We start from the raw sequence: 27,988 nt of genomic DNA, 5'->3' as shown, positions 1-27,988 counted from the left end.
GAAATTAAGTTATAGACCAGGCTATAATCATTTAAAGGAAAAAAGTCTTTATTTGGAAGACCTGAAATATATATATATTAGATGTGTATGTACCAGGTAATTAAGAATCCCTGAAGCTTCTTTTTCTTCCTGTAAGCCCTTTGATAATATACTACTATCTATACAGAGTACAAAAAAGGGGGATAAATTATAGCAGTTTTATTTTAAATTTCAAATTATTTTTGAGACAAAATTTAAATCATGTATATGAATACAAAGGTAAACACATGTGCTTTAAACACTGACAAAACCTAATTACAATATAATTTATTTTTTAACCAAGTTTTCTATTTTTACAACATAGGGAAAAACGTCCATAAAAATGCACATAGGAAAATATAATAATTAATGTGTTCTCTTTTCAATGGCTCTGAAGGTTGTGTTAATATCATTTATAAAATATATATATAACGCAACAAATAGATTTATAATAACACTTAACTTCAGTTATTAGTTCATTCACTGTGATTCATAAGAGCTCCGTGTACGGTCATCATTTAAGGAACTCTAGAATCATGACCAAATTTTGAACATTTGGTCAAAAGAGCATGAAAATGTCAGTTCCTGACACAGTGAGTATACAAGGTGGTATACTTCAGATGAACACAATCTTAACTAAGCTCCAGGGCAATCTTTTGGGCAAGTGTACCTTACTTTCCTTAAAGAAAAGTCTTTACTGCTGAGGGCACTGGGTCTCTGGAGTGGATTTGGAGGACACATATACAATAGGGTGTGATTTCTTACAAGTTGCCTTTTCCAATTTGCTTGCAGTTTCTTTCCCTTCTTTAACTTCTGTTTGAAGGCTTGATTCAGCAGCTAACCTACAGGCATTAAAGCATCCACTTTGAATTCAAATGTGGTTAAGAAAATTAAAGAAGAAACAATCCTCTAGTCTAATGGACCTCTTAGTGAGATAACAGTGACTTTTTTCTTAGGTATGTAAGGAAAAAAATTATAGTTGACTCCAATACCATTAAAAAAAACTTAAGTTGCTGCATCCCTAAAAGAACCTTTTTATATCAATTCACTTAATTTTTCAACTGTCTAAAGAAATATGGTAAAAAGTCATGGCAAAGCCTAAATTAAAGAATTAAAGTATAATGAGGGTGTCTATCATGAGAAACACACCTAACAAAAAAATTAAATGCTACAGCACTATTTTAATGTCAGCATGACTTACAAAAGGCAAATGCAAGATAAAAATTAGTAAGGAATCCTAGACTACATGAATAGATGTCTATTTATCGCATTAAAAAAAACTCAAGTTGAATTTCAACTGATAAAATAATAATTTAAAAAAATTAATAGTAAAGAGATACTTTAAATGAACCATTGAGATATTTTATAGCAAGAGCATCAATTAAATTTATAAAGCATATAATAGTGAAGTTCCCAATAAAACCCATATTTATTATTACAATATTATCATAGGATTGTGTGTCTAAATTAATCATGCAGAGCAAAAGGTTGGAAACATCTGAAGTTAGCAGATGGACTCACACACACAAAAAACAAACATTTTGTTATTTTATTTTTAACTAGCAAGACAAAAAAATTCCCATGTGCTACTTGAGTCAAACAAGTAGCTAAATACATTTGCTAATTTTTATCAAGCAAAAAAAAAGGCAGAAAGAGAAAGGAAGACAACACAGATAGCAAGATTTGCACTGATCAATTCTGGAAATCCACCTCCAGAAATATACAACGGTCAAGCACACTTACACAATGAATCACATATATATAAGCATAACCTGTTGAATTCAATTCAGAACTACTCGAAACCATGTGTGTCAGATATCATTCATTTAAAGTTAATTTCCTTGAGAATTTCAAATTTTTATTTTATGTCACTGGTAGGCTATATTATATTAAAAAATTCAAGAAATTGACTACTAAATTACTCCTATTAATAATAATAGCTGCTAACATTGTTGAAGTGCTTTCACTGTTGCATACTACATTTAGTGGCACTGAAGACCTGAGGAGAAGTCCAATAAAACATACAAGAAAGCCCTTTTACATAAGGTGGGCCTTGTCTCACTATTTCAACTCCAATGCATATTATAAAATGTCTTATTCTGTACCCCTCCATCTAAGACTTATAAAATGTCTTATTCTGTACCCCTCTACCTAAGACTGATGTAGCCCTAGCAGCACCTTAAAGATCTCCTTTCATAGTGGACAATCCATAGCTAACTATTTTCACAGCAATACGTTTAATTTTTTAAATTTCTATTTTAATTACATCTATCATTCCACTGCATAAAGACATCCTTCATTTTTTTGTCATCTTTTTTTTAACCTTCTCCATTTTCCTCATTCACTTTTTTGCCCACTCTCGGTCCTGCTATACACATCCAGAATGTGTTTCTTACTCCACCCTAACCTCAGCCATTGTACCTACCTTTCCCTTCCACTCACTTTCTCTCACCTTCTGTCCTCTATTATTTTAACTTTTTCTTAAAGGGTAAGGCCCTTAAAACATTAGTTCCTACAGACACACATGTCTGACACTTCCTCTTTTAGTCACAGATTCAAATATACAGAAACTAGAGGCTTTAAAGTTTGGATGTAAACTGAAAATGAATTACTTTTTGAAAAATTTTTTTATTGAAGTATAGTTGATTTACAATGGGGTCCAACTGTACAGCATAGGGAACTGTGTGTGACTGGGTCACTTTGCTGCACAACAGAGATTAAAGAAACGTTGAAAATGAATTACTTCTGATATTTAAAAATGTCAAATCAGGTATTAAAGCCCATTCTTAAAGGCTTAGGATAAACAATTTTGAAAGCCATAAAAAATGTCACCTAAAAATTTTATGGAAGGCTGAAACTTCTCAGACTAATGGAAAACCCTTTTAGGAGGTAAGCTAATTTTTCTTTCAAGCTCTTCTTGAACCAGAAAAAAAAATAACTGTGGAGTTCCCATCATGGTGCAGCAGAAACGAATCCGACTAGGAACTGTGAGGTTGTGGGTTCAAGCCCTGGCCTTGCTCAGTGGGTTAAGGATCCGGCATTGCCATGAGCTGTGGTGTAGGTCGCAGACTCGGCTCGAATGTAGTGTTGCTGTGGCTCTGGTGTAGGCTGGCAGCTATAGCTTTGATTAGACCCCTAGCCTGGGAACCTCCACATGTGGTGGCTGAGGCCCTAAAAAGGACAAAAAGACAAAAAAAAGAAAGAAAAAAAAGAAAAAAAAAACCTGTATATTTATTCAAACCAACAAAACATTCAGAGATGTACTATACTGTGTTATTTCTGCTTCCTGACATAGAAAAGTGTTACTTAAAAATAACTCGCTCATTCAGGAGTCCTTTCCCTTTACAATCATTTTAGTTTTTCTTAATGTTTTAGCAAATCGGAAGGTAGGCAGATGAAATCGGGGAATTATACTACATGCAATACTAAGAAAATAGATAAAGAAACAGATAGCACAGTTCATGCAGCGATAGAGAAGAGATGGAGAGGTCTGCTCGCTGCCTTGAAGGAAAGAGGACACTGACCTGGGAGAGTTAGGGGTGTTTCCACTTCTTTCACTTAGGGCTTCAGAGTCATTTGAAACTCCTATGAGTTTCACACATTTCTTTTCCTTCTTTGGCTGAATATCCATGGGAAGATTTTTGTGAGGAGAGAGAATGACTCCTGATGTGCTTATAGAAACTGTCTTTTCTAATTGCGAGCTGTTATCTTCTAAACTGTTAGGACAGGCCGGTGCCTCCTCTTTCTGAGGTGATAATCTATAAACGCCTTCCCCAACAGCACTGTTGGCACAAGCATCCTTAGGGGTGGTTATATCCACAGGCAGCACCTCACGCCTCTTTTTGAGGACAGGTACTTCAGTTCTCTCTGAGAATAAAAACAATCAGAATCAGATCTAGTCAATAAATCAAAGACACAATCAACATGAAGGCAGAACTAGTTATATATTTTTTTTTCACTTTTTCCATTTCCATTCCTTTAAAATCCATTCATTTCTTTACTGAAATACATCATCTTTAATCCTTTTTTGCCATGGATTCCATTAACTATATCTTTTCAAGGTCATCTGGCTATAAATCTTCCTTGGGAACTCAATCTATTTGGCTCTAGGAATGAACACTTAAATATTCTCTTCTAGTGTTATGATAAAAGTTACACGGGGCTTCACAAGGTCTTAGCGTGGAAATTAGAAAGGACATAGTGGTTAAGAGTGAAGGAATCCATCATTCCATTCCTATGCAGGTCCATATACAGTCACTGAATTAATTGTTCTGATATCTTTTGCATATCCCCAGACTAATGTGTCTTTCATTTCATTTTCAAAATCAAAATATTAGTGAAGTTGGAGAAACCATGGCTGAAAGTGAGGTCTGTGTTCCTGCCCTACACTATTGTTATTCAATCATTTTCTCTTTCTCTTGCACTGCTCTTTTGAAACCCACACCACTGAGATTTACCATACTTTCTCCCGTTGGCTGTGTTCAGTTCAGCAGACCTTTGAAATTCATAATTGGTCATTCTTAATCAGGACAGGGATGGAGTTCCTGTGGTGGCACAGCGGAAACAGATCCAACTAGGAACCATGAAGTTGAGGGTTCGATCCCCGGCCTCGCTCAGTGAGTTGGGGATCTGGCATTGCTATGAGCTAAGGTTTACCACGAGCTAAGGTTTAGGCCACAGATGTGGCTCAGATCTGGTGTTGCTGTGGCCAGCAGCTACAGCTCCGATTCGACCCCTAGCCTGGAAAGTTCCATGTGCTGTGGGTGCATCCCTAAAAAGAAAACACAACAAACAAAAAAATCAGGACAGGGAGGAGAAAAAGGATGGGAAAAAGAGAGGCCTTTTTAGACTTTAAAAAAACGTTAGATTTTCTTTGTGGTTGCCAAGGTGGGGGGGGGAGTGGGATCACTAGGGAATTTGGGATTGATAGATGCAAACTATTGCCTTTGGAATGGATAGGCAATGCACTGGAAATTATCTAATCACTTATGATGGAGCATGATAAGTGAGAAAAAGAATATATCCATGTATGTGTAACTGGGTCACTTTGCTGTACAGTAGAAAATTGACAGAACACTGTAAACCAGGTATAATGGAAAAAATAAAAATTATATATATATATATTAAAAAAAAATCCTTAGAATCACTGACCTCCCCATTATTGTTAAGAATCATTCCATAGTCACTGAAATAATAATGGAGGGAGCTGTAGGCATGTGAACAGTGTAGGGGCAAAAACTCACTGAAAAATCTATAAGCTAAAACAAGTCACAATGCTTTTGGGGGGTCTATTACACCCTTTTATTTTTGGCCTTTTATTTATTTATTTATTTATTTATTTAGTCTTTTTGCTATTTCTTGGGCTGCTCCGGCGGCATGTAGAGATTCCCAGACTAGGGTTCCAATCGGAGCTGTAGCCACCAGCCTACACCAGGGCCACAGCAACGCGGGATCCGAGCCGCGTCTGCAACCTACACAACAGCTCACGGCAACGCCGGATCCTTAGCCCACTGAGCAAGGGCAGGGACCGAACCCGCAACCTCATGGTTCCTAGTTGGATTCGTTAACCACTGCGCCACGATGGGAACTCCAGCCTTTTATTTTTTTAAATAAACATACTGTAAAATCACTTTTTTTTTTGGACTGTGCCTGTGGCATGTGGAAGTTCCTAGGCCAGGGACTGAATCTGTGCCACAGAAGTAACTGGAGCTGCAGCAGTCACAATGCCGGATCCTTAACCTGGCTGCACCACAAGAGAACTCCCCAAAATCATTTCTTTAAAATGTATAATATGTAGCACCTATATGGTTAGGTTATAGTGATTTGACTTGACAGTTGTCTTCTATTATCTGTCCTGCTATTCCTTAGTAATAGAATCCCCAAGATTTAGTTGGGAGCATGGACCCTAAGAATCAAGACTGAATGAATTTCTCTGCTTTTCCTGCAGGCGGGTAAGACCATATGACTAAATTCTGCTCAAGCAGATACATGTTGATGAACAATGCAAACTCAGCCTAGATCCTGACACTGACCAGTCCCAAAAGGCCTCCTCCAGACTTTAATAAGGGAGAGAATGTCTATCTTGCTTAAATCTCCATTATTATAAGATTTCCCTAGACAACAGTATTAACTAGTATAGCTCCCAAATATTAGTTGCTTTGACAAAACCGAACTCTTTTACAGAAGAGGTTTAACAGAAGAGGCTGCAATCTTAAATGGAAAAGTCTCAAAGGTCAAGGTTGTGCTATACAGTATCCAACAAGAATGCCCATTATATTCATGCATATCTAGTACCCAGTTCTCTCTGAATTTTCCTACTCGTTTTGTAGCAAAAAAAAAAAACTGTTTTATTAAATATAGATACATAGCTACAAATTAGTTTATAATGCAATTTGCATAGAGCTAGAACAAGAAAAAACTGGTAGTTCTCAGAGCTTCTCGTGATATAAAAGACAAAATATATGACACATACACACCTTCAGGTTCATACTTCAATTTTAACTCATCTAGTTTAGCTCTCAGTTTCATATTTTCACTCTGGGAAAGCTGGAGGCACCTTTCATTTGAAAAAAGTTTTCGCTCAATATCCAGAGCCCTCTGGCTCTCTAATAATGCTTTCATTCGCTGGATGGACAATTCACCCTTAGTGTTTTCATTTTCTTTGCTATATTAATAATAAAAAAGAGAGAACCAAGGAATATTAAAATAACACATGAAATAAATAAGTGTAGTTGTTAATGTAAATTTATATTTGAACTCTTAGTAAAAAAATATTCTTTTCATATTTATGAATTTATAAATTCCTTTGTTTTAAACTAATGATATTTATTCTTGAAAAATTTAGATTATAAGATTTTCTACATTAAAGTTTTTTTCACTTTCCAATCTACAAAGCTAAACATAGAGAATTAAAAACATTTAATTATTCATTGAAAGTATTTTTCTTCAGTAACCAGCACTAATTATATTTTGAATAAATCTCATTTGCTGCACAGAGGTATTTTTGCTGCCTTTCTTTTCTGGAATTTTCTTTTGGCCATTTTAAAACAAAAATTTATAGTCATTGCTCCTACTTCTTTTAAGCAAGTCAAAAGAATCTCTGTCTTCCTAAGCACCCAACACTTACTTTAAGTTGTCAAGCTTTATCTGAAGTAAATCTGTGTAATAGGTGTCATCTTTCAGGGCGATAGAGTTGGCTGAAGGCTTAGATTCCATACCTTCATATAAACTCTAAAGGAAACAATTCTTATTACTTAAAATAAATAACAAATTAGGTTAGTATAGGTTTATTAATAATATCTGCTACCACCATGTAACAGTCACTGTGCTCTGAATTATCCATTTAATTCATTTACCTTCTGAAGAGGTGTAAGAATGAGAATTCCTCTCTTACAGATGAGGGAACCTGCTCAAGATACTACACGGAAGTAAAATGAAGGTATATCTGTCTCCAAGGCCTATGCTTCTAACCACACTGGTACCCTCTAGTTTCTCTCTCCTGGCTTTTAAAATGAAAGAAATAAATATTCACCAGGTTTAATTCTAGCTTTTATGACAAAGCCACAAATTATAAAAATATGAAAAAGAGGGGGGATCCTTACAGTTATGTTGGTGTCCACTCCTCTGAGATACTGATGGAATCTCTATACAAGTTCTTTAAGGAAAAAAATATAAATCTGACAATTTCAGAGATTGCAGGTAATAGCTCCTAATTTAAAGCCATAAGTTTCAGACTACAGTGCCATGTCCACTGTAGCCACATGCACCTACCAATTTAATCAAAATTGCAGTACTTTCAACAGTTCTTGGAAGAGAAAGAGAGAAAGTTACATAAACTTAAATGCCACAATTTAGAATGCTTAAGAGGTTATTAATGTTTACACAATTTGTCATTTGTAAACTTTAGTGAGAAGTTATCTGTGCTCCCTAAGTTAATTTATAAATTTAATGTAATTCTAATAAAAATACCAACATGCTTTTTTTCTGGAGCCAGGTAAGATGTTCATAGGGAAAAACAAACATGTAATAGCCAGGAAAATGCTGACAAAGAAAAGCTATGGTGGAAGAATAACCCTACCAGACAGAATGTAATATAAGACCTCTCGAATCAAAAGTGTGGTACTGATGTGCAGGTAAGTAGACCAATGGAATAGAATGGAAAATCCAGAAACGGACTCAATGGAAATTTGATATATGATAAAAGTGTCATATTAAATCACTGTGACCAAGATGGACTTTTAAATAAATGATGCTAGGACAACTCTTTGGAAAAGATACACTTAGCTTTATACCTTACACTACACATAATAAGCTTCAACAGAGATCTGATCTCTAAATGTAAAAAGGGAAATCATTGAAAAGTAGTAGAAAATATGGGTTAATTCCTCTATATACACATGAAAACAAATAACTTATAAAAACATGCTTAAACTCATTGATTATTACAGAAAAAAAAAAATTTAAACCACCCTGAGATACCATTTCTCATCTTTCAATCTGGCAAAAATTTAAAATGACAACACATTCAATTAGTGAGGGGATGGAGAAAAAGCACTATGATACAGCAGGAATGTAAACTGGTACAAGCCAGGTGGAGGAGTTTGGGAATATCTAACAAAACTACATATGCATTTCCTTGTGACCCAGCAATCGCACTGTAGGAATTATCCTTGATGATACATCTATAACAATAAGGAAATGAACATGTCTGCAAAACTGTGCTTTGTAGCACTGTATATAATTGTAAAATATTGGAAATAGTCTAAGTACCCAGACACAGTAGAAGGTATAAGAATCTGTACAACGGGGAGTTCTTGTTGTGGCACAGCGGAAACGTATCAGACTAGGAACCATGAGGTTGCGGGTTTGATCCCTGGCCTCGCTCATTGGGTTAAGGATCCGGTGTTGCCGTGAGATGTGGTGTAGGTCAAAGACACGGCTCGGATCTGGTGTTGCTGTAACTCTGGCGTAGGCTGGCGGCTACAGCTCCGATTAGACCCCTAGCCTGGCAACCTCCATGTGCCACAGATGGGCCCTAGAAAGCAAAAAAATAACCTAAAAAAAAAAGAATCTATACAATGGGCTTCTTTCTCTGTTGCTCTTGATAAGAATGAGAAAGATCTCTCTAAACTGAGATGAAGTGATTTCCAGATTAAAGTTAAATGATAAAAAAGGAAAGTTATTTGTTTTATGATACACTGTCAAGAAAAGGGAGAAAATAAAGCCTACATAAACCTGCTTTTTTTGCAAAACAAAACAAAACAACCAAGCAAGCATGAGTAAGCCAGAGACAAATGAAATCTGCTACCTAAAGGAGAGGGGTAGAAACAAGGTAGAAGGGATGGGGGAGACAGATACTTCTCTGAGTATATGGTCTTATAGTTCTGACTTGTAGAACATATTGTTTCACATGTTGAAAAAAGTAAATTCAACAAGGATGGACAGAGGGCAACAAAATGAAGTAGAAACAGAAACAAACAAACCTAACTGTATTTCAGAGGAATAATATACTCATACCAAGGAGGTAACGGAGGAGGGAAAAAAAAACCCAAGGAACTTTTGAGCACAATATTTTGCCATATAACCTCAGACTAAAAACAAAAAGAATTGCAAACAAATCCTGTATTTTAGAGAGTAGAATAACTTCAAAACTATATATATTCTAAGAATAATTAAATAAGCAAATCGATTGAGGGCATTTAGAGCTAAGTTTTTCACTGATGGAAAAATGGGGTAGGCACTGAACCCTGTGGTAATAGACTTAAATTAGAGCTACCAGTATAAAATCAAGGTTTTATTGTTTATGTGTATATACATATATATGTATATAGACACATATATAACATGTGTACGCCAAATACATATACTCCACAAAACTAAATATTCACACAAAATATTCATAAATATGCACACAACATGTATACAAATACACTAAATGCATGCACGCAGACTTCTAGTTCTGTCTGCCAAGAGGGTCTGAAGTGATGACATTCCAGTAGCAATAAGCATATCCAATGCCCAGATCTTACTTTCTAAGTGCCATTCTCCACTTAAAGAAACCTGTGCTCCTTGAAGAAATGTTGATTCCAAGGCTTGGGCAGGTGAGCTAGGAATATATTGTTGTGCCAGAGGAAGGAGGTACTTGTATTGGCCAAATCTGAGACAACTATAATCCACTGTATAAAATAAGAATTCATGAAGCTATAGGATATAAAAAAATGAATAAGTGAAAGAAGTTCTTCTTTCTAATCCTTTTATTATTCTAATAAATGTTGAAGGAATTATGAAATTATCATTTGGCAATCACAGTAATAACTGTTTCAAGCAAGAATCATCAATGGATATCTAAGTATGAGGAGAAGTAGATACATACGGTTTAAGTATCTCCCCGTAAGATATTTATTAATTACAAAGGGAAAAATCATAACTGTACAGTGGAGAAACCTGGCAGGCATAACCATAACCAAGCAATCAAGGTTATTATCACTAGTTATGGTACAGACATCTCATGCCATCTGATGTGACAAATTGAGTGGGTATTATAATACTTCTGTAGCATTCCTGTCAAAAGTACATAGCCTTGAGTTCCCTGGTGGCACAGCAGGTTAAGGATCTAGCATTATCACTCCAGCAGCTTGAGTTGCTGCTGTGGCATGGGTTTGATACCTGCCCTGGGAACTTCTATATGCTTCTATATGTGGCCAAAAAAAAAAAAAATGTACACATGGAGAGAAAGAAAATAGTAAAGTAAATGTGGTAAAACTGACAAATGGGAAATTTGGGTGAAGGGTATATAGAAATAATTGTATAACTTTCCTCAATTTGAATTTATTTCAAAAAAACTTTACATAGTTTATTAAAGACTTCTATGAATTTCAGTTGTCACATTCTGTTGAACAATGTGACAGAAATCTTACTGTGCATCCATTAAAAAAATGGAAAGGGAGAGCACAGAAAAATAATCAATTACTGGTAATACATGACAAGAGGAACAAATCTCACTGACATAATGTTGAGTAGAAGACAGAAACAAAAGATCATATAATGAATGGTTCCATTTATATGAAGTTTAAGAGTATTTGTACAGGTAAAGCTGACACAAAGTTAGAAGGTGGGAGTACCCACTTAACAGGGACATGGCAGAGCTTTTCTGGAGTTAGAAGAATTCCGTATCATGAGCTGGGTGGTAATGATAAGGGTTATATGTATGTAAAGCTTATTGAGTTGTACACTAAAGATATGGACACTGAGTTATAATTTATGACAACAAGTATGGGAGGGGTTCTATTAAAAGAAGCAGCAATCAAAAAATACTGAAAAGCAAAAAGAAACTAGAAAAAATTAATTTAAATATTGATAAATCTGAATGGAAACTATTAAGTTAATTATATATTTATTAAAAAGATCCTACTTGGAGTTCCCACTGTGGCACAGTAGGTTAAGAATCTGACTGATGTGGCTCAGGTGGAGGCATGGGTTTGATTCCTGGCCCAGTGCAGTGGGTTAAAGGATCTGGCATTGCTACAGCTATGGCGTAGGTTGGATTCAATCCCTGGCCCAGGAAACTTCCATATGCTTCTGGTGTGTCCATTAAAAAAAATAAATAAATAATCCCACTCAAGTTAAAGATAGCCAAGCCAAAACTTGGTTGCATTTTTTTAAGGTGCTTACACATACCTTAAATTTCTCCAGATTTCTAATTTCACCTAAGAGATGTTTAATTTCACCATTCTTCTGCTCCAACATGGCAAACAGCCGTTCCTGCTGTTCAAATTCAGTTTGGGACCCTTTCATTTGCAGCAAGGTGGAGATTTGTAACTAGAAAAAAAAAAAAAAACCCTCCCCCATAAGATTGAGTGGGGGAGAGGAAGATTCTGATAACCATATTTTTGATACAATTCATATTTTGTACTATATTACTTTGACCTCATTTTATTTGGAAGCTAAACTAATTAACTATTTCTAGTCTAGTAGCGTAAAATTTTGAAAACATTTATATGAATAAATCTAGTCATAGACACAATTCCTTAGTACTTACTTTGACTACTTGTGAGTGATACCTGAAGTCCATAACAGTTATCTGTACTGCTGTGAAACACAACTGAACTGCATGGCTATGGTCTGGAAGCACATCATTTAAGTGATAAACAAGCCTAGCTGAATGCTGTGCTGCACGCACCATATGCATGCTTATAAAAGGGTCTGATGGGTTATCTCAGAAATTTTAATTCACTTCACTAGTACATAAATGGGAGAAATTATTAAGCTACTCATATTCACAAATGTGAAATTCACAAAGGACAGAATGGAAAGCAAAGGTAAAAGGCAGTCTAAGGATAGATACTGAGGCAAACTTCAATATTAAGTGTAAATTTATTTTTTAAGAGCAGCAATCAACTTACCTAACTATGACTCCGCCTAAATTTGGAATTGCACAGCAATCAGAAGGAAATTAACTAAATCAATCTAAACCTAGCATTTTCCTTTCTGCCTTTGGAAATTTCTAGAGTTCTAAAACATGCCAGTTTAAATACATTTTTGAATAAAGCAAGCAATGATATGAAGTTGCGGGCATGGTTACAAAGGAAAGAAAGATGACTTTTAACATTTTTAAGGATCCACTTTTTGTTCCTGCTTCAAACTGGAGGTTATGTACATTTAGCCCAAGAAGATTCAGAATGCTATCTTTTGTCTAAAGACAGAGTGGGGTATCATGGGAACATTAAAAAATTAATAATAGTAGCCCAACAATTACAAAAAGGAGAAAAAAGAGCAAATGTGAAAAAATCTACAAAGAAATAATTCCCAGATAGAGGAGTGCTTCAGGAAACCAGACGGCACAGTCAAAATCCTTAGAAATAAGAGCCACAGCTATTTTTTAATAAGTCGCCACTTCCTTATTTGACAAGCTATTTGTGCTTTCATTTAATTAATTCCAGGACAACTCTAAGAGGCAAGTTCTATCATTTCTACTTTACAGATGAGGTGACTGATGCACTGAAAAGTAAAAATACTTGTCCAAGGTCACAAAGCTAACAAGTGACAGAACTAGGATTCAGTCCCAACTTCATCTAATGCTAAAGTTTAATCACTGATCTTTATTTCGTTGGTAAATCCCATCATCCTGAATAAGAGGGAGAAAGCCTTCCAAACTTGCAATTACCACCTGAGGAAAGTTAGGCACAACACATCAGGAATCAGGATTCTAAGGGCTGGTACAATACTGGAATCTAATTTCTACATGTTTTTCTGTTACCGACTGCTTGACTAAAATCATGCCCAACAAACCCTTAAAAGTAAAAGGGCTTATAGGCTTGACTTGAGAAACTGCGAGGAAAGGAATCTAAATTTGTTTATAAATAAGCCTTTGTGAGAGAACTGAAGAAGGGTGAGAGCACTAGATTTAGCTCAAGTAGGAACCTTAGGACTATCCTCAGAAAAAAACCAGGCCCCAAGAACAGGAAAGAAAAACTTTTAAATTCTTTTCTCCCACTCCACAAAGAAAGATTTATATCTGTGTGGCAAAGCTAGTGAGTAACAATTAAAAACACAAGCAATCAATGGTGCTAAATAAACTACTACTAAATATATAGGGTTAATTTTTTTAAATAAAATATAAAGGGATCATTTACTCAAAACTTTATTTTCTAAAATCATGCAGTTCTAGAAATAACTATGTAAGTATATTTCTTGAAGGGAAAGATGCTTTCTTTAATATATTTGTACATATAATGCTGATACAAGTAGGTTTAATAAACCTTTGATCATAATCCTCTACCTTCATTCTTTGCATCTGTTCTCTATTAAATGCATTTTGCTTCTTTAGTGACTGATATTTGACTTTCATGCTGATAAGCTGACGTTCCATTGCTGCCCTTCGATCTTCCACCTAGAAAATATTAGCATGTTTAATTATGCTTTTTTAAGTGAAATGCCAATTTAAGCAATTGAATATTTGTTAATTACCTCTGCAAACAAAGAGTTGCCTTTACTATTAGGGTCCAAGGCTTGCTGGAGTGCTTGGTCTAACTGCACCTGAAGGTCCTGATTTGCTACTCGAGCTTTCTAAATTCCAAAGAAAACAATTTAGCTAATAGAGATTAGATGAGCAAGAAAACAACTTATACATTGGAAAAGATAATATTACTGTAATCATAATACCTCTAAGGCATTATAGTAGGAAACTGCTTCTTTCTCTCGTTCTTCTTTTTCTTCTTTAAGCCGGTCAACCTGGCGCATTAGATTAGTATTAAGAAGTTCTAGTTGTTCTTGTCTGTACTGTAGTTCATTCACTTCTTCTTTGAGGGTGGTCTATTTAACAGGAATTGAAGTAGAAGAAACTTTTGAATAATCCTTCACTTAGCAGCTGCTCAGTTTATCAGCAGTGCTTTATACCCAAAACTGAAACTAAAGAACTAGTCAAGGGTTATAAGGAGTATAATAAAATAAATAAAAGTTACTAAATTCTTCAGCAGGGAATCAAATAAAGGGCTCTGGCTTTTTTCTGTGAATTTAAGGCTTTAATTTTTAATTAACTTCAGCCTACAGTGAAAAAAACTACATGCATATACATGTTAACTTCTACGGGACCAACTTTGATATTGGGCTTTTGATACAAACTAGGATCAGAATGAATGTCTAGATTCTTCCAGGGGCTTAATTAATCTAAAAGCAAATTCTGCCTTACACAGTCATGTAATTCAAAGCTTATTATATATAAAGTAATCCATCTAAACACTCTGTAAAACATTTTTTAATTAGATCAAAGTTAGGCCAAAAAATATTTCAGCCTTAAAACTAGCTCATAAGGATTAAAAAAACATGAGAGGAGTTCCCGTTGTGGCGCAGTGGTTAACGAATCCGACTAGGAACCATGAGGTTGCGGGTTCAATCCCTGCCCTTGCTCAGTGGGTTAAGGATCTGGCGTTGCCATGAGCTGTGGTGTAGGTTGCAGATGCGGCTCAGATCCCGCGTTGCTGTGGCTCTGGTGTAGGCTGGCAGCTACAGCTCCGATTCGACCCCTAGTCTGGGAACCTCCATATGCTGCAGGAGCGGCCCAAGAAATGGCAAAAAGGAAAAAAAAAAAAAAACATGAGAAAAATATAAGGAAAAAAAAGAAATCCCCAAAACACACATGCTGTAAAGATTACCTTCATACTTTCCATTTCGGTCAGCTCAATCTGAAGAGCCAGCATCTCTGAAGACATGCTTTCGTGTGCACGTTCAGATAGTATCCGCATTTCCTCTGATTTACAGGAGAGGAGTTCCTTCTGATGATCCACTTTGTGCTTCAGCTGCTTTTCACTAAGCCGAGCTTCATCTAATTCAGCTTTCAGTTTTTCTAACTAATGTAAAAAAAAAAAAAAAAATTCATCATCTTATAATTCTAAAGGTAACAAAGGTCCTCAGAACAGTTGTAGCAAAAACTGCTCTAGTACCTGCAGCAAGACTATTTTGGAAGACAGTCAAGCCGAGAAAAACTATTTAACTACTTTTCTAAAAATGTTTCAAATCTTGGAAAACTAAGAATGTATGTACACATATCTCATCTTACCATGCTTTAATTCTGCTTCCCAGATAACGGCATAATTTATTTATTTATTTTACAAATGGAAGGTTTGTGGCAGCCTTGAGCCAAGCAAGTCTACTGAGTGATTTTTTTAAATAGCATTTGTTCACTTCCTGCTTCTATTCCACATTTTGGTAATAATCACAAACTTTCTAACTTTTTCATTATTATTATATTTGTTATTGGTGATCTCTGATCAGTGGTCTTTGATGTTACTACTGTATTTGTTTGTTTTGGGGTCCCACAAACCACATTCATATAAGAAGGTGATAATAAATGCTGTGTGTGTTCCGACTCTTCCACCAGATGGTCACTACTGTCTCTCTCCCTCTCCTTGGGCCTCCCTATTCTGAGATACAACAGTATGAAATTAGGCCAATGATTAACACTACAAAGTCCTCTCAGTGTGGAAGTGAGAGTCCCATATCTTTCACTTTAAATCAAAAACTAGGAATGGTTATGTTTAGTGAGGAAGGCATGTCAAAAGCTGAGATAGGCCAAAAGCAAGGCCTCTTGTGTCAAAAAGCCAAGTAGTGACTGCAAAGGAAAAGTTCCTGAACAAAGTTAAAAGTGCTACTCCAGTGACTGCATGAGAGAAACAAGGATTTATTTAAGGGGCTTGTATAGAAAACATTACACTACTTAAACAGAATTATTTAAGTTCATTTACTGATGATGTGTTAGGGGGTCTTAGTTTAGCAATCAGCATGACCTCCTTGCTTATAGCACTTAGTGCGCCAGACCTTTTTCAGAAAGACCAGTTCCTTGGCCAGCACTGCGACTATTAAGGATTGCTACTATGGAGAAAGTTTTAGAGGTCTAGACAGAAGATAAACCAACCGCGACACTCCCTGAAGCCAAACCTGATCTAAATTCTCTCCAATTTTATGAAGGCTGAGCGAGGTGAGGAAACTGGAAGAAAAATTTGAAGCTAGCGAAGGATGGTTGATAAAGTTTAAGGAAAGAAACCATCTCCATAACATAAAAATGCAAGGTGAAGCAGCAGGTGCTGATGTGGAAACTGCTGGAAACTATGCAGAAGAGCTAGCTAAGATAACCAGTAAAACCGGTTACACCAAACAACAGATTTTCAGTGTAGACAAAACAGCCTTCCAATGGAAGATGTTATCCAGAACTTTGATAGCTTGAGAGAATTCAGTGCTTCAGAGCTTCAAAGGACAGGTTGACTCTCCCGTTAGGGGCTATGCAGATGGTGACTTTACAATGAAGCCAATGCTCACTGACCATTCTGAAAATTCTAGTGCCCTTAAGAATTATATTAAATCTCTTCTGCCTGTGTTCTATAAATGGAACAACAAAGCCTGGCTGATGGCACACAACTTAAAACATGGTTTACTGAATATTTTAAGTTTATAGTTGAGACCTACTGCTCAGGGAAAAGGAAAAAAAAAAAAGATTCCTTTCAAAATATTACTGCTTACTGAAAATGCACTGGGTTATCCAAGAGCTCTGATAGAGATGTACAGTGAGACTGATGATCATGTTGTTTTCATGCTTGCTAACAAAACATCTATTCTGCAGTCCATGGATCAAGGAGAAATTTTGATTCTCAAATCTTATTACTTAAATACATATTATAAAGGCTATAGCTATCCTAGATAGTGATTCCCCTGATGGGTCTGGGCAAAGTCAGTTGAAAACCTGGAGGATTTCCATTCTATATGCCATTAAGAACATCTGTGATTCATGGGAAGAGGTCAACATATCAACATTAACAAGAGTTTGAAAAAAGTTAATTCCAACACTCAAGGATGACTTGGAGGATTTAAGACTTCAGTGAAGGAAGTAACTGCAGTTATAGTAGAAAAAGCAAGAGAACTAGAAGTGGAGCCTGAAGCTGTGACTGAAAAGCTACAATCTCACAATGAAACATTAATGGATGAGGAGCTGCATAGAAACAAGCAAAGAAAGTAGTTCCTAGAAATAGAATTTACCCTTTGTGAAGATGTAGTGAAGATTATTGAGGGAGTTCCCGTCGTGGCACAGTGGTTAACGAATCCGACTAGGAACCATGAGGTTGCGGGTTCGGTCCCTGCCCTTGCTCAGTGGGTTAACGATCCGGCGTTGCCGTGAGCTGTGGTGTAGGTTGCAGACGCGGCTCAGATCCCGCGTTGCTGTGGCTCTGGCGTAGGCCGGTGGCTACAGCTCCGATTAGACCCCTAGCCTGGGAACCTCCATATGCCGCGGGAGGGGCCCAAGAAATAGCAACAACAACAACAAAAAAGACAAAAGACAAAAAAAAAAGATTATTGAAATGACAATAAAGGGTTTAGAACATAACATAAACTTAATTGATAAAGTAGGGGCAGGATTTGAGAAGACTGACTTCACTTTTGAAAGAAGTTCTGTGGGTAAAATCTTACCAAACAGTAAAATGTTATCAAACAGCGTTACATGCTACAGAGAAATCATTCATGACAAGGAGATTCAATTGATGTGGTAAGCTTCATTTTTATCTTAAGAAGTTGCCACAGCCACCCTAACCTTTAGCAACCACCACTCTGATCAGCAGCCATCAACATGGGGGCAAAACTCTCCACCAGAAAAGAAGATTACAACTTACATAAGTCTCAGATAATAGCATTTTTCAGTAATAAAGTATCTTTTAATTAAGATATATACATTGTTGTTTTCTTTTTAGACGTAAAGCTGTTGCACACTTAGCAGACTACAGTATAGTATAAAGTTCATTTACATTCCTCACATGTAAAACTGGTGATTTGTAGCTACCATCACTGGATTATTATGAGGCTCTCAACTGAGACTCGGTGGGTAAAACATAAACCATGCGCAGAATTCACTAAATGGTTTGTTATCAATAAAAGGCTTTTGCTTGATGTCCTGGGTTATCATTATCATCAATACTCAATTATCTTCAGTTGGGTCTCAGTGTTCTTAGAATACATCCTGATATTTGTTTTCTATTTAAAAAATAAGAGGGGGAGTTCCCGTCGTGGCACAGTGGTTAACGAATCCGACTAGGAACTATGAGGTTGCGGGTTTGGTCCCTGCCTTTGCTCAGTGGGTTAATGATCCAGCATTGCCGTGAGCTGTGGTGTAGGTCGCAGACATGGCTCAGATCCTGCATTGCTGTGGCTCTGGCGTAGGCCAGGGGCTACGGCTCCTATTCGACCCCTAGCCTGGGAACCTCCATATGCCGCAGGAGCGGCCAGAAGAAATAGCAAAAAGACAATAAATAAATAAATAAATAAAAATAAAAAATAAGAGCCTTCTAGTTTGATTTCTTTTCCCTTTTCATTTTATTTCATGTGAAATAAAAATTCCAGCTGATTGATCTGTGTTGAAGTGTGGACATCTTCCTGAAAAACTTCACTAACTGATCTCTGACTTATTGTGTGATGAGACAACTGGGGTGTCCTATTTGGCTAAGGCTAGGCATCTCTTTTTTTTGGGCCTACCCTTACAAGTAATAAGAGTAGGTCTGGATTCCTGACCACTTTGGCTGCCATGTGAGGAATGAATGGTATGAGAGCAGTGATGGAAGCAGACTACTTGAATAGTAAGGGGAGATGATGGTGATCTGGACAGTGTAGTAGCAGAGATGGATGGTTTATAGGTCAACTTCTTAGAACTTGTTGATGGATTAAATGTGAGAAATAAATGAAAGACAGACAGATAAAACTCCCATGTTTTTGGTACAAGTAATTTGAGAACATCAGTAAGAATGAAGATATTTTTTGAATGATTTATTCTTTACTCCACCAAAAATCCATCTCTATAATTGGCCTTACTTCAGACTCTGAATATTTCCTATACTACTCTTTTTGGTATATGTAATGAAAGCTACTGCTAAAATGAATATAATATCTGGGGGAAAAAAGCATCATTATCAGTCATTTGTATCTCAACTCAGAGTAGTTTCAGACCTCAGAATAGCTTCAGACAAGCTGGATTATTAGAGTGGTATATAAGATGATTCTAAGTATTACTTGAAAACATATTTTGATAGTTGTTATGTTTGTTTTACTGCATATTAGGAAAAAACATCACCAGTTCAAAATATATACTTTCGTTGACGGCATTACCTAAAATGAGAAAGTATTTTAAAAGCGAGTCAGTTTAATGAGAAATTAAGTTACAGCATAAATGATACAGGTATGGAAAAAGTTTCAAAGATGGTATACCAACCACTGAAAACTAAAAAGAGCTTTCGTAGAAAACAGAAAAGTCAGACAGGCTTTGTTAGAGAGGGATCTGGAAAGTATGGCCTCTATACCAAGAGAAGCCATAATCAAATTTCTGAACTTACCAGAAGTAACCTGAAGGTACTGGGAGGATGAGGATGCCAAAGGGAATAGACAATCACGGAACAACAGTTTATTCTCTATTTATGTTTGAAATGGAGCCAGTATAGCAATGTCACTGGACTTAGGCTTTGAAATCACACAGCCTCAGTTCAAACATCGACTGATAATTTCTAGCTCTATGTCTCGTCCAACTTCATTCAATCTGTTTAAACACTGGTTTTCTCATCTGTTATATGGAGATAATAATGGACCTCCCTTATGGAGTTGTGTAAGAACTGGATCATATGTATTAGTTCATCTTTATAAAAAACTATAAAGTATCGATTCTAATGTACATTAATTACAAGAAACTGTTGGTTTCTTTTGTGGAATTACAAAGTGTACCACTAGTTGCAGTGAAGGCTAGGGAACCAGGCTTTCTGAAAAGGGCCTGGCACACTAGGCACTACAACCAAGGAGGTCATGCTAGTCACTAAACTAAAACTCCCTAACAAATATTCAGTAAATAAATGTAAATAATTCTATTTAATCAACAGAATGTCCTTTATTCCGGTCTCTTAGATAAATTCTTGTTTCTCTTGTTCCTACTCCCAACATTTAGATAATGGTGCCCTTAATCTCAGCCATTTTAAATAGATGGTACTAAGAAAATCTCCCATCACTTAAAGTTTGCAAATCATTTCATGAGCATAAAATATTTTTGTTCTAAAATACAATAATGTCCAAACCTTATTTTTTAGTTCATTCACTTCTTGTCCATGGCTTCTGCTCAGTTGTTCTTCTAATTTCTCCAGGTGCATTTTTTGTTGCTGTTTAATAGCTTCACATTCAGAGCTCAAACTTTCTAACATTCGACTCTTGAGCTCAACTTCTCTCTGAAGAGTATATTTTTCTTGTTCATAATTCTGAAAACAGATTCAACTTTAATTCAATTACATAAAAATAACTTAGAGCCATCACATATAAGCAGTTTTCACTTTCAACTAAATCACTCCCATTTCACACATTTGTTGCTTTCTAAGTAAAAACCACATATTAAATCTGGAATAACTGTAGCGAGTATCAGTATTTAAAAAACCCTGAGAGGTATTTTGAGACTACATTAAAGTTCGTGCTAGGGATATGGTAATTGCATCTATGTCCTGTCAAGGAAATAAAAAAGTTCTCTATGGCTGTGAACAAGTTCAGTAATGCCTGCTAGGGGAAAAAAAATGAATACCACTTAAGTTATCCTAGTGAGAATTATTTCATTTAATAATGATATGCTCTACCTGTAATTCTTGAGAAAAATGAGGAAGTAATGGTCAAGGTATAAAGAGAAATACTAAATTATCTTTTATAATGTTGTCATCTGAAAATGTTCATAAATGACTACTCGAATGAATACAGTGCTAAGACAAAAGTAGATTTAAGAGGGCTTTTGCTTAATGTCAGCAAAGTTTAAAGTTAAAAAGAGCATCAGTTCAAACTTCTTCAATGAGCTTTAAAAATAGGATAAAATAAAACTGGATTAAATAAGAATTTTTTAAAAGGGTTGCTGTCCGTTATTTTTACCTGCTATATTTAAATTTTGGGATCAATGTTTAAATATGTTATAGAGCATTTACTAAATAAAACTGATTTCCATCTTTGCAATAAATGTGTGCCAGATATTAGGGATACCGCCATGAACGAGACAGACCAGATGCCCTCTCTCATGTCATGTCTCTACTCAGATGAAGGCAACAGCTCCTGTGAAGCCCGTCGGGCAGGGCTAGGGGAGCTAAGAACAAGGGAAAGTAGTGTGAGATGAGACCAAAGGTTAAGAGAGTCAGATCACATGGGGATCTACAAACCCAGGTAAGGAACTTTGTTGTAAATATGACTGGAAGCTGCTCTATGCTTTCAGCACCACTGTAACATGATCTTTTAGGTATTTTTCAGGGACCACTTGGCCGTTGTGAAGAATGAACAGATGACCAGCAATGCAGGGAGCAGACAGCCTGGTCAGAAGGCTACAGTAGTGTAAGGGAGAGTTAACAGTGGTCCGAACTACAGTGGCAGTAGCAGAGATGCATGTTTTGTAGATCAAGTTCTTAGAGCTTACTAATGGGTTAAATATGAGAAAAAAGGGACAGAAAGATATTGAGTTAAACTTCTAGATTTTTGGTCCAAGTAACTGGATGACTGTTACTACATTTACTAAGTAAGGTAGAGAAATTTGCAAACGCATGTTTGGTTAGTGGGCAGGGAACCAACAATTCTGTCTTTTTATGTTAAGTCTGCGATGCTCATTAGTGGACAACTGAATAAAAAAGTCAAGAGTTTAGGGAAAACTAAGGATTTGGTATAGCATCATGGGGCATTTAGATGTCATCAAAAACAATAAAAAAAGTGAGGTCACCTAGGAAGAGTGCTGACAAAGCAAAGTCTGAAATCCAATATGTAGTAAAGAGAGTGATCATTCTTGATTTTTCAAATCAGAACACTTTGAGTCAGAGAACATCAGAAATTCATTTAGGTGTTCCCATTGTGGTGCAGCAGAAATGAATCCGACTAGGAACCATGAGGATGGGGGTTCGATCCCTGGCCTCACTCAGTGGGTTAAGGATCCAGCGTTGCCATGAGCTATGGTGTAGGTCGAAGACACGGCTCAGATCCCACATTGCTGTGGCTGTGGTATAGGCCGGCAACTGTAGCTCCAATTTGACCCCTAGCCCAGGAACCTCTGTATGCCGCAAATGCGGCCCTTAAAAAGCAAAAAAAAAAGAAAAAAGAAATTCACTGAGTTCATTTCCCTTTAATGGGGATAGGTAGGAATTAAACCTAGAATCTTCAAAAAAGAAAAACAACATTAATAATTGCTAGAATATGGAGTTCCCGTCATGGCACAGTGGTTAACGAATCCGACTAGGAACCATGAGGTTGCAGGTTCGGTCCCTGCCCTTGCTCAGTGGGTTAAAGATCCGGCATTGCTGTGAGCTGTGGTGTAGGTTGCGTTGCTGTGGCTCTGGCGTAGGCCGGTGGCTACAGCTCCGATTCAACCCCTAGCCTGGGACCCTCCATATTGCCGCGGGAGCGGCCCAAGAAATAGCAAGAACAACAACAACAACAACAAAAAGACAAAAGACAAAAAAAAATTGCTAGAATACAAATCTTCAATAGCTAAGCACATCCTTGTAAACAGAGGAGTCTCGTGTCGTACCTCAGTCATGGTCATCATTTCATTACGACATTTATCCAGCTGATTCTGCAGTTCATTCTGGCTCTCCACCAGCTGTAAACCATACTGCGCAGCTTTTAGTCGCTCTTCTTCGACCTCTTTGAGTTTGCATCGAAGATCTGCTATTATATCTGCCTCCATCATTTTTTTCCTATGTCCTGTAAATAGAGATAGAAGTACTTACTCTTAAACAAAGACCTCCATATCAATAATAAAAGATGTATGTATGTATATGTCTATGTGTGTGTTGTATATGTATATATTTAATATTACTGCCCTATAAAAACAAAGTATCAAAGATTTTCTTCCTGACTTTTAAATGGTCAAATCTGTTCTAAGAGCAAGGTCTGACTTTTGTTACTTCATCTGAGACCAAATCAAATAGAGTAAAAAGAAATGAATACATTTAATTTTGCTTCGAAGAAATGCAATATTAGGAAATCGTTGTTGTTGTGTGCTAAGGTTCCTTAAATGCTAAGGTTTGTTGGTCTCATAATTATTATCACTATACAGGTAACCAAGTAAAGAGAACAATAAAATAAATCAAGAAAATGTATAGTAGCATTAACTGCTACTTAAATTATAAAAAGGTGGCTTTGAATAAGATTCAGAAGGTAGCATGTCAGTAATTTTTCGCAACAGTGTTAACTTCCTGAACACATTAAATGGGCTTTATTGAAAACAGATTCACTAGCATATTCCCAGTTATTCATAAGAAGGCCTGTAAAACAGAAGCCATGTTCAGAGTAAGTAAAGAACATTGCTCTCATTCTAGATTTTCAAGCGAGGACTTAGAACATTACATGTAGAAACAGTTCACTTTAATTCAGTGTCACTCATCAAACTTTCCAAACTGGTTTCAGCCTCTTAGGCCAGACTTAAACTCAGTTGTACATTTGAAGAGCAACAGGCCATTATTAAAGTATTCTCCCATGTCTGCAGTCAATACAGTCATCATTCAACAAATATTTCTTGAAAATGCCTCAGGTGCTGGCTCCATTTTGGGCACTTCAGATACTTCAGCAGTCAAATGGACCCCAAAAAAGGGCTTTTCACGAAACTTAACTTCCAACAGGAGAAGACAAGCAATAATAATATAATAATTAAATGCATTAGAAAGTGGAAATGGAAAAAAAAAATAGAACAGTATAAGTGAACACAGAAACAGTAGGATATTGTAACTGGGGTGAAATTTAAAATGTGTTGAGTGGGGAGCTCCTCAGGTGACTTTTGAGCAAAACCTTGCAGAGGGTAAGAAAACTGGCCACATACTATTTAGGGAAAGCATGTTTCAGGCAGATGGGTAGCACTATGTGAATGGAAGCCCAAGGAATGAACAAGATATAGGTTAAAAGAAATAACAGAGGAGAATAGGGAGATTGGGCCATTGTAAATAAAGACTTTGGCTTCTACACTAGGTAAAATGGGGAGTCACTGCAAAGGTGCACTTGAAAGGATCATTTTGGCTGATATGCTGAACAGTTTGGAGAGAAAGAGATTGGAAGCAGAAATATCAGGTGAGGAGTTTCCATCATGGTTCCAACCAGGAACCATGAGGTTGTGGGTTTGATTCCTGGCCTCGCTCAGTGGGTTAAGGATCCAGTGTTGCCGTGAGCTGTGGTGTAGGTCGCAGACACGGCTTGGATCCCGAGTGGCTGTGGCTGTAGCCGGCAGCTACAGCTCCGATTCGACCCCTAGCCTGGGAACCTCCATATGCCACGGGTGTGGCCCTAAAAAGACAAAAAAAAAAAAAAAAGAAAAAAGAAAGAAATATCGGGTGGGATGATCACTCTTGCTAGAGTGGCTGCCATAGGAGGTGATGAAAAATGGTCAGATTTTGCATAAATTTTGATTTTTTTTGACAAATGTAATGTGGGATGTGTGAAAGAGAATTCAAAACTGCCTCCAAAGCTTCTGGCTGAGCAACTAGTAGAATAGATTTCCGTCAACAGAGGCATCAAAAACTGTGAGTAAAGACTATTTGGAAAGAAAATCAGGAGTTAAAGTTTTAAAATATGAACTACATCAAGTAAGCAATTGGCTATAAGAATAGGAGAAGGGGTCTGGGCTGGAGATAGAAATTTGGGAGTTATTAGCATAAATCCTTGAGCCTTGTTATCACCAAAGTATGAGCATAATTGAAAAGAAGACACAGGATTCAACCTGTCATGAGGTGGGAAAGAAAACAGTCAAGTCCACTCAAGCGTGACTAGTGAGGTAGGAGGAAAATGAAGAGCATGTGCTGTCCTAGAAGTTAACAAACAAAAATGCGTTAAGGAGAGAAATGATCAACGGCACCAAATGCTATGTCAAATAAGGTGAGAACTGAGAACTGGCCACTGGATTTGAATTCAGGGAGGTCAATTAGGAGGTGACCCTGAGAGCAGTTGTGATGGGGAGATGTGGACAAAAGCCTGACTGGAATGAACTGGAGAGAGAACAGTAGAACAGCAGACAGCAGGCCCAGTTTTGCTACAAAGAAGAGCAGATGAATGGGGGTCAAGCTGGAGAGGAAGTAGGGTCAAATCTGGGTTTTTTATAAGATGAAAAATTTTTTAAGAAAAAATATATTTTTAAAATTTATTTATTTTGTCTTTTTAGGGCCACACCTGCGGCATATGGTGTTTCCCAGGCTAGGGGTCCAATTGGAGCTGTAGCCGCTGGCCTACACCACAGCCACAGTAATGCCAGATCTGAGCCGCATCTGCGACTTACACCACAGCTCATGGCAATGCCAGATCCTTCACCCCACTGAGCGAGGCCAGGAATCGAACCTGCAACCTCATGCTTCCTAGTTGGGTTTGTTTCTGCTGCGCCATGACGGGAACTCCAGAAAAATTTTTTTTTTTTTTTTTGCTATTTCTTGGGCTGCTCCGGCAGCATATGGAGGTTCCCAGGCTAGGGGTCCAATCGGAGCTGTAGCCACCGGCCTACACCAGAGCCACATCAATGCGGGATCTGAGCCGCGTCTGCATCCTACACCACAGCTCACGGCCATGCCGGATCATTAACCCACTGAGCAAGGGCAGGGACTGAACCCTTTAACTGAGAATGAAGATGAAGAAGGAAATACAGTTTTAGAGGGGGAAAAAAAAGTTATCCTATATTATCCAGGGCTGAGATGCCAGACCTTTCCAAAGCTTGTACATGATGGGGCCAGCCACTAACTGTTGCACTGTTAATAAAAATTCATATTTGCTAAGGATTTACCATTTGCCAGGCAGAGTGCTTCAAATGCACTACCACATTCAATTCTCAATAGACCTAAGTACTACTGTCAACATTTATCAAAGAAAAAATGGAGCTGGCCTCAAGACAGCCCAGCCAGCAATGTCCAAGGCAGCCAAAAAATTACCTCTCATTCATTCAAAAGACTTACGGGAATTCCTATTATGTGTCAGGTATTGTACTGCTGCTGAGGACACAATGTGATCCCCAAACTATACAATATCCCTGGCTTCTTGGATCTTGGTCTATTAAGTGGAAAGGCTTTAAATCAGATAACTGAAATATAAAGTTACAAGTGTGATAAGTGCAAGAGGGAGAGATATATGGTGCTATCTGAGCCTGTAACACAAGGGAGCTGTCTTAATCTGGTAGTGGAGTGAGGGCAAGGTAGCGGGGGAGTATGAACAGGACAGACTTCCCTGAGGAAGTGACTTTTCAACAGTTATAATGGATGAGTAAGAGTTAACCTATCAGCCTGCAGAGAAAGGTAGCCAGGGTTGAATAAGGACTACAGCTAATGTGTGTCAGACATTGTGCTTGGTGCTCTCCATACATCATTTTGTGCAATTTCCTCAACAACCCTATGAAATGAAAGGCCCCCCCCCCGTTATATATATGCAAACTAAGGCACATAAAGGTTAAGAAACTTGCATAGGGTTATCAGGTGGTAAGTGGCTAAGTGAGAGGGGAACCAGAATTTAGTTCCAAAGCCTGGCGCTTGGAACTGCTTTTCTGTTCTGCCTCTCAGAAACATAGCATGTACAAAGCACTTAAGAGACAGGGAGCTTAGGGATTCCAGCTGCCTGAGTTCTTACTCCACCTGCACTACCCACTGGCTGCATCAACTTTAATAACTTATGTATGTTTTCTTCCATTACCCATAAAGCAAAGACAATGACACCTATCTAGATATAGGGTTTTCGAGAAGATTAAACCAGCTAAAGGGTGAACAAGCAAATAGGGCAGAATGGACAGCCCTATGAAGCAACGCTGTCGAAAAAGTATATTGCGAACAAAATAGGTAATTTTTAATTTTCAAGGGGCCACATTAAAAAAATAGCAAATTAACTGGTGAAATTCACTTTAATGTTATTTAATCCAATATATCTAAAATGCCATGTCAACATGTAGTTATTATAAAGACTATCAATGAAATTACTTTTTGGTGTAGTCTTCAAAATCCAGTATGTATTTTACGTTTATAGCATTTCTGGATTCAGACTGCCACATGTGGCTAGTGGCTATCACACTGGACAGCGCAGACCTAGTGTTCGTTATTTTCCGGAGGCAGCGGGCTGGGCTTTCTGTATTTCTGCGCAATCTCCCGGGCGGGGGTCGAGGCGGCCCACCGGAAGACTGAGACCGGCTGGAAATCTGATTTCTAAGAACTGAGTTCCGCTGAAAGAGCTGGTCCCGCTAAAAGGCTGGGCGGAGACCCAGGCCCCAGGTTTCCTAAGGCCCTGCTCTCCCCTCCTTACGCCGCTCCCCAGTTTCCCTCTTCACCCTCCCTCCAAGCCGCTTGCCCATACCTTTCTCCTCACCCCCTTCCTCTGCTGCTGCAACTCGCGGCACTCAGGTTCAGAAGTTTACTCCACCGCGAAGCAGACACACCAGCCCATTCACCGCAGGAGCTCTCGGTAAGCGCCAGGGCTTTTTGAATGCGGTTCCCGCGAGAACTCACAC

General features: G+C 37.5%; 1 protein-coding gene across 2 annotated transcripts; it reads right to left on the bottom strand.

Annotated features, from left to right (window-relative positions):
• Positions 1-183: 183 nt before the first annotated feature.
• Positions 184-27,963, bottom strand: SPDL1 (spindle apparatus coiled-coil protein 1). 2 transcript variants are annotated; one of them, XM_047784450.1, is made up of 12 exons: positions 27,835-27,963; positions 23,060-23,235; positions 20,604-20,780; positions 15,168-15,362; positions 14,179-14,328; positions 13,984-14,082; positions 13,796-13,906; positions 11,695-11,835; positions 7,145-7,248; positions 6,495-6,682; positions 3,543-3,885; positions 184-860 (listed from the first exon to the last, which is right to left on the bottom strand). In XM_047784450.1, exons 2-12 carry the CDS (start codon positions 23,219-23,221, stop codon positions 713-715), a joined length of 1,818 nt encoding a protein of 605 aa, XP_047640406.1. In that variant the 5' UTR covers positions 23,222-23,235; positions 27,835-27,963; the 3' UTR covers positions 184-712. The 2 variants fall into 2 exon arrangements, with proteins under 2 accessions (XP_047640406.1, XP_047640319.1); XM_047784363.1 differs by lacking the exon at positions 184-860 and having other exon boundaries at positions 3,329-3,885.
• Positions 27,964-27,988: the final 25 nt, after the last annotated feature.

Source organism: Phacochoerus africanus, chromosome 1 (assembly GCF_016906955.1).
Source record: "Phacochoerus africanus isolate WHEZ1 chromosome 1, ROS_Pafr_v1, whole genome shotgun sequence".
Classification (NCBI taxonomy): Eukaryota; Metazoa; Chordata; class Mammalia; order Artiodactyla; family Suidae; genus Phacochoerus; species Phacochoerus africanus.
The sequence above is the reverse complement of the archived record's forward strand: the minus strand, read 5'-3'. Positions and strand labels throughout refer to the sequence as shown.

Excerpts from the sequence above, each read along its gene's own strand:
- SPDL1 (XM_047784363.1), bottom strand. The coding sequence starts at position 23,221 with ATGATGGAGGCAGATATAATAGCAGATCTTCGATGCAAACTCAAAGAG. Across the intron at positions 15,363-20,603 it reads TGAATGAACTAAAAAATAAG|TTAGAAAAACTGAAAGCTGA; the intron begins GTTTGGACATTA and ends TTTTTACATTAG. Across the intron at positions 14,329-15,167 it reads CCGAAATGGAAAGTATGAAG|ACCACCCTCAAAGAAGAAGT; the intron begins GTAATCTTTACA and ends CCTGTTAAATAG.